This window comes from Eurypyga helias, unplaced genomic scaffold (assembly GCF_000690775.1).
Source record: "Eurypyga helias isolate BGI_N326 unplaced genomic scaffold, ASM69077v1 scaffold5846, whole genome shotgun sequence".
Taxonomy (NCBI): domain Eukaryota; kingdom Metazoa; phylum Chordata; class Aves; order Eurypygiformes; family Eurypygidae; genus Eurypyga; species Eurypyga helias.
In genome coordinates, this window is record NW_010254540.1 from 17,769 (window position 1) to 24,754 (window position 6,986).

General features: G+C 50.9%; 1 protein-coding gene across 1 annotated transcript in view; it reads left to right on the forward strand.

Moving 5' to 3' along the window:
- The window catches only part of UBE3B (ubiquitin protein ligase E3B), a 19,464-nt gene extending 15,339 nt beyond the window's left edge, over positions 1-4,125 (forward strand). Inside the window, exons 22-26 of the mRNA XM_010153001.1 lie at positions 240-298; positions 1,939-2,121; positions 2,534-2,645; positions 3,017-3,109; positions 3,602-4,125. Of these exons, the coding sequence (XP_010151303.1) occupies positions 240-298; positions 1,939-2,121; positions 2,534-2,645; positions 3,017-3,109; positions 3,602-3,793 (639 nt within the window). The 3' untranslated portion in view covers positions 3,794-4,125. The remainder of the gene's footprint in view (positions 1-239; positions 299-1,938; positions 2,122-2,533; positions 2,646-3,016; positions 3,110-3,601) is intronic.
- Positions 4,126-6,986: the final 2,861 nt, after the last annotated feature.

Below are 6,986 nucleotides of genomic sequence, written 5' to 3' on the forward strand. Positions count from 1 at the left end.
TTCCTCAAAGAAGGGCTGGCTCCACTGGTGGGAGAGTTGGAGTTCCCTACTGTTCAATTACTCAGTTAATAGTTAAGTGAAACTGGTTCGAGGCAGAAGCAGGATTATTACTTAAATTTTAAACCCTACTGTTTTAATGTAAAAATGAATGTTTTATGGGGAGGTAACAGCTTAGCATGGCATTTCTTTCCATTGTGGTTCCAGGCAGTAATTAGCAATACAATCATTTCTTCCCTCAGCTTGTTTGCCATGAACTTGTTCCTGGAGGGAAGACCATTCCCGTTACCAATGAAAATAAGTAAGTACAGCAATTAGATTTTTAAGGTCACCACTGCAAAATACTTTATTCTAGTTCCTTGGGCTTGCATCTGGAATGAATTGAGATAGATTGGAGTAGAAGGAGCACATAAATACCTTAATAGAATTTACTGGTTACAGTTCATCGGCAGAAATTGTATTAAATTTGATTTGCAAAATAAAAATTGACAATTTACTTCTTGAAACAGCGCTTCTGAGGTCAAAGGCACGCAGCCTGTGAGATTCTGCAGGATTTAATGATGGTGATAGATACAGACAGATGGATTCAAAGCAATTCAGGCACACAGTCGTGAACATAGAGGGCACAGATGCTCAAAGACACCTTGGAGCAGACAGATCTCAGAATGATAACATGTGGCAGTTGTATAAAGCACTGTTCTTCAGAAGAGGCAGTGGTGAATTCAAATGTAGTCGACAGTCGTACTTTAGACACAGGAAATCAGAGGAGACACTGAGCCCTGTAGCTATTTTCACAGATAACCGGCTTTTAGATAGTTATCGTAAATGTCAACTCCGGAGCCTGAAAACCAAACCCACCTTTTTGTTCCCTCCATTTTTTTTAAGTTTTTTTTCCTTCTCTATACCCTTCAGTGATCATAAAAGCAGGATAAAATATCTATTAAGCAGATGTGTGTTTGAACCGGTAATCTGGGGGTTGTTCTCTTTAATGGCAAGCGAAGGCTGGATCCTACCTGAGGATTTATCTTTGCTAGTGGTACTCTGCAATCTGATGTTCCCAGTCTTTTCCCTTCCTGAGCTCTGACCAGGGAGTTTGCATTTGAAAGGCTCTTTCTCGGGCTTGTCAGAAGTCAGCTCGGGGAGGAAGTTGAAAGTCTCCTGTGTTGTTCCACTCGCTTGCGGCAGAAACTTTGAAGCTTTTGTGTGGATGTGCACACAAATTGGTAGTTGGGAGGAAGCAGAAGCGCTGTAAGCAGAAGCAATCTAGAAACAGTTCTGTCTGGTAACGTTGGGGTGAGGTTACCTTGCCAAAAACCCAGTCAGTCAGTATGGTTGTGGTGATGTCTGGCGAGGAGCTGATGAGGAAGAATCAGCCAGCTCGGTTGTTTTGACTCTTGGTGAGAAGAGGAAGCCTGACAGTGCCTCCCTCTAATTAATACATGCACCTCCTCTCTTCCATGCTCCTGGGATGAAAGTGGACATTTCCTAAGTGGGTTTTTTTGGTGTATTGATTCTCCAGTCATGGGTTTCAATGCAGGTGACATCACATCCCAGACAGTTGATTTCCAGACCTAGAGAAGTGCCTGTGACTGGAGATCTGATCCTTTAAACAGGAGTTGGACACATGCTTCTCTCCGAGATGCTGTCTGGCCAAGGTCGATCAAGTGATAGAGCCAGCTAATCCCTGGGTTGGGAAGAAGCTCTAAGAAATGAGCAGGCAGTCCCAGAGGTGGGGGTAGGGACAAAGTTTGGGCAGAACAACAGCTCTTTCTCCTTAAGTAAAGAGCAGGGCCCGGGAAGGGAAAGCATAATGCATCTCTAAGCAGAGCTCATCCTTTTTGGGCTGGAGAGAGAGATCAGCATCCTTGTTCCTGCACTGGCGAGGCGCTTTGTCCCCTGCTGCACCAGCTCCCTCACTGCCACCTTCCCTATCACACGCAGGATCAGCTACATCCATCTCATGGCTCACTTCCGGATGCACACACAAATCAAGAGTCAGACGGCAGCACTCATCAGTGGATTCAGGTCGATCATTAAGCCTGAATGGATTCGTATGTTTTCTGCACCAGAGCTGCAGCGGCTGATCTCCGGTGACAATGCTGAGATTGACCTCGAGGACTTAAAGTAAGTGAGCAGCTTGGGCTGCTGGTCTTCTCACTCAGCAAACCAAGGTGTTTTCTTATAGGACTGGCTGGAGTTTTACAGGAGACTGACACTCTCACAACTTTCTGCTCCTAACTGAAATTTGAGGAGCAGAGACTAATGAAGAACATGTTCCTTAAAGCTAATTTGGCCAAAGTACTAACAGAGAGGAAGGCATTCTTCTTCCACTGGCTCCTAAGAGCAGAATTTCTCTCTGCTCTTCCCTTTTCTCTGATCAAGTGCCCAGTAAGCATTGGTGGGGGCTCAGTACTGTTTGCTGTAGCAGCCAGCCCTAACTCAGGGCAGGTATTGATCCATCCAGCACTGGTCAGCCTCTGCTGTGACCTGCTGCTGCAGTGGGGTCACAAGCCTCTCATAACCTTTCTCTCCCCAGAAAACACACGGTGTACTACGGGGGCTTCCATGGGAGTCACCGCGTCATCATCTGGCTGTGGGACATCCTGGCTAACGACTTCAGCCCCGAGGAGAGAGCCATGTTTCTCAAGGTAAATGCTGTTGTTTCAGCCCAGCCTGCGCTTTGGGGTAGTTGGCCTGGTGCTGTTCCCCAGGTAGCCGGGTGCTCTGCACTAGTGAGAGTATTGGAATGCTTGATGCCTTCAAATCAACATCCTGCCCCCCAGCAGAGGGGCAGCCCTGGAAGCAGAGTTCCTATAAATGCTCTGTGTCACCAGAAATAGTCTTGCATAGATGCAGCTTTCAAAGGCAAGCAGAGCTGTGCACTGGAGCTCAGCGGTGTTGTAGAGGGGGTGCTCACATGCCGGTCCAAGCAGCTGTCTGCTGCGGCTGCATTAGCTGCGTGTGTCCTAGCCAGGCTGCTCTCACTGCTGCTGTCTTTCACTGTCTGTCACTTTTTCAGTTTGTTACCAGCTGCTCCAGGCCTCCACTTTTGGGCTTTGCCTACCTCAAGCCTCCTTTTTCCATCCGCTGCGTGGAAGTCTCTGATGATCAGGTAGGCACCCTGCTTGCTCAGGTCTCCTGCATCCTCTGCCAGGCTTCTGGCAGGTCTCCTTCCCTGCCCAGCTTCCTCATCTCCGTCTGACCAGGACACTGAGGCATAAACATGTACGCTTTATGGGGCAGGGAGAAAACAGCCTTACACTAGTAGGACGCGTACGGATGGCTACAACTACCTCTTCCCACACAGAGCAGCACTTGGGCTCTGCCTGTCTCCAGGGTTGTGTTTTCTCCTCGGGATCTCCCGGTGCCTCTGAGCCTGTTCTCCTGTGCACCCTGGGAAGGGACCCTGTGCGTGTAACGGTCATTGCACTCACAAGAGAAGCTCCTTTCTAGCTGTTGTGGGGACGGGGCTTTAAGGTTTGACTCTCCCTGCTCCCAGCTGACGGGGTTTGCATTAGCACCTCTGCCCTGCGTTTGGCACCCTGCTTGGAGGAGGGAGCGCAGCAGAGAAGCCCAAGGGTGACGTACTTCTGCCCTGTTGCAGGACACCGGCGACACGCTGGGCAGTGTGCTACGGGGCTTCTTCACCATCCGCAAGAAGGAGCCGGGCGGACGACTGCCGACCTCCTCTACGTGTTTTAACCTCCTCAAGCTTCCCAACTACAGCAAGAAGAGCATCCTGCGGGAGAAGCTGCGCTACGCAATCAGCATGAACACTGGCTTCGAGCTGTCCTAGTTGCCATGGCCCTGGACTCTGCAGAGGGGGCTCTTGGAGCCGCTGACTGCTGCTGGAGGTGGAGGCCTTCGTGCACAGAGGGTGGATCAGCTCTGCGGGAGCTGACTGCTCACTTGAGGGCTGGAGAGATGCAGCTGATAATAGAGGTTTACAGGGAAGAGCAGGGCTAGACAGGGCTGGCTCTTCTTGGGCACTTCTCCAGGATGAAGAAAGTGATGGGCCTGACCCAATACACTTCACTTGACACCCACGTAAATCGTCTTTAAAAGCAAACCCCGGGGGAGCATAAAAGGAACATTAAAAGTGCCAGTCAGATTAGTGACCGTAATACCCCCCAGCAGGCTCTGCAGTCTGGGCAGCTGCTGCTGTGGGAGTGTTTCTTTTTCCTTTCCCAGGAGATGGTCCAGTTTCTTACTGGGTGGAAGTCAGGCTGTGGAAAGCTTCACAAAGGCAGAGCCCACAAGGAGACGAGCACGAGGCGTCAGCGTTGGATGTGCCACTAACGAGCACCGTGTACTCAGGACGGGGGCTGTGCAGGGGCTCCCTGATGCCCTTGCCCTATGCGAGACCCTTGAGCTTGTCTCTGAGAACGAACCACTTGCCCAGACTCCAGAAGCAGCAGGTTAAATGTGAGCAGATGGACCCTGCCGTTCTCAGGAAGGCTTCGGAGTGCTGTAGGTTAAGAGCTCAAGCAGCAGGCGTGGGGGTCAGCGTGCTGAGCCAGCTGTGCCTCTGCCAAGCTCTTGCCAGAGCCTGTGCTTCGGACGAAAGGGACGGTTGTCTGAATTTGCTCAGGAGCAGAAACAGTTTAATTTTGTTTCGTTTCCGGAGGCTGGGAGCTGGCACGCAGCTCGGGCAGCCCTCGCACAGCACTCGAGCGGGGCAGGTGCCCCCTGCACTCTCTGAAAGGGGAGTGCGTTGAGCTGCCAAGAGCCCTCTGGAAACCTCCACTGGCAAAATTCCTCTTACTTGGACAGAAGTTTCATTTGTTTGCAGGCCCTTTTGTTAGGGAGACGTGCTGTTTTGGACCAGGACTTGGCCTCTCTGTAACAGCCACGTTGGCTTTGTTGCCAAACTGTTTGTTTTGGTCACTTTGTCTCTTTCTGGCCTTATTTTTAACAGTTGATGTTTGCCTGTAGCAGGCAGCTTTTTCAGGTGGTTGTGAAAAGGAGGAGGGGATGTTGTTGGGAAGGTGTGGACCCTTCCTGCCATTTCTAATGAAGTCCAGAGCCTGATTTAGTGGAAGAGCCTGGTCTAGCGGAAGGTGTCCCTGCCCATGGCAGGGGGGTTGGAACTGGATGATCCTTAAGGTCCCTTCCAACCCAAACCATTCCATGATTTGTAAGGTGTCTCTGCAGCTTTACAGCCTTGGGCCCTTGTGCTGCTGCACATCCTGCCCTGGGCCAGCTGAGAGGAGAGACTCTTGTCTCCTGGGCTGCTCTGTCCTCGCTGGGTTTCTGGAACCAAGGGAAAGCCACGCACGTTTTCCAGTTCAGGACAGGATTAAAACCCAGTCACCTTCTCCCCTTCCCCCATTGCTGCTCACTGATAAAACAAGCTCCCACAGAGGCTGCTGGTATCTCCCCTGGTCTCCCTTTCCCCTACTGTTCCCCTGGCACTGGTAGCCCTCACCCTGGACTCCGGCCCCCCTGCACAGTATGGTCGGGGGGGCTTGGAGCCTTCCTGTCGAAGTCAGCCCGCAGCAGCCACTCCGGCGCGAGGCTGCCATACCCTACCTCATCCTCTGGCTTGCCTTGGCCCATGTCTGGGGATTCGCCGCCCCGGCACGCTCAGCGTGGCACAGGTCTGCACAGAAAGCTCCCTGGGGTCTCTGGGAGACCCTCTTAACCACGAGGTGTTGCACATTTCAAACAGGCCAGAAAATCCTCGGCACCATTCAGCCCGGAGTACAGAGATAGCCTTTGCTTCATCTTTCTCTTCTGTCTGTCTTCAGCTGATTTTCAGAGAAGAAACCCTTTTTTTAGAACCATTGCCTGGAAATTCATCTTGAAAGCAGCATCAGGATCCTTTTTCTGTGTCAACTCAGTGATATTAAACAGGAGTGACTGGAGTGTTAGTGAGGACAGGAATGTCTGCGTCCAGAGGATTCAAGATACTGGACTAGGTGAGTCCAGAGTAATTAAATATGATAGTAAATAGCTTTATTTATTTTTTTTTACTTAGAGCATTTCAGCATTAACCAGTTGTTGGCTGTGAAGTTGAGAGGTTTAGTCACTGATTTCTACCCATCATGGTTCAAAATATCACACAAGATCCCTTTATTGTTTCCCTCTAGGGAAATGCAGTGTCTAAATAGAGCGCAGCGATTGTTCAGTGAAGTGAGTTGTTGAACACAGCAAAATAGAAATCTCTGCCCCCTTTTTTACCTTCGTTCCTCAGGAGTACAATTCCTAGAAAAGGTCTTTAACGCAGACTTAGCTATAGGTCTCTCCAAACCTGGAGCTGCTGCGGTACGAGACGCTCCATCCCATTTGGTAGCGGGCGTATACAGCGCGGTGGCCTAGCAAACGCCGCTGTGGCTGTGTGCAAGAATCTTGCTCCTGACTAGCTGATTTCTGTGTGCCTGGGAGGCTTTAATGCGTTTTTCCCTGAGCAGCAGGCTGCGAATGCGGACCGGTCCCTGCCCGCACTGCTGTGTTCCGTGTGGGTGTTGTTTGTAGGGCAGGGATGGCTTTGCCACGGGAGATTAATGACTATTGTTTTTCTAGAGAAGACTTGCTGCTGTGGAGACCTTGGTAACATCCCTTGTGTCAGAAATGCAGGGATGAGCAAAATAAACCTGGTATCAGTAAGATGATTGGTTGTCTCCTTTTCCATTCCCTGGCTCCCGCTCGGAGCAAGCGGCAGAGGGGACAGCAGAGCTTTGGGGTACCGGTACCTCTGCCGGGAGGCTGCGAGGCAGGGGGTGGGGGCTGCTGGACCCTTGGAAATCCCTTTTGCCAGGCTGGTTCCTGGTGTGTGGGCTCAGGTGCCCCTGAGAGACGGGCCCCTTGGGATCCTACTGATGGCGATAGGAGCGTCTCTGAGTCCAAGGGGCCTGGCAGGGTGGTTTGAAGCAGGGTTTGTTCTTCTGCCCTGGAATACACTTGGAGAAATGCTATTTAGATGGTTGATTTTGATTGTACATCTGGAAGAAATTCTTCCTGGAGAGGCACTGGGACAGGTTGCCCAG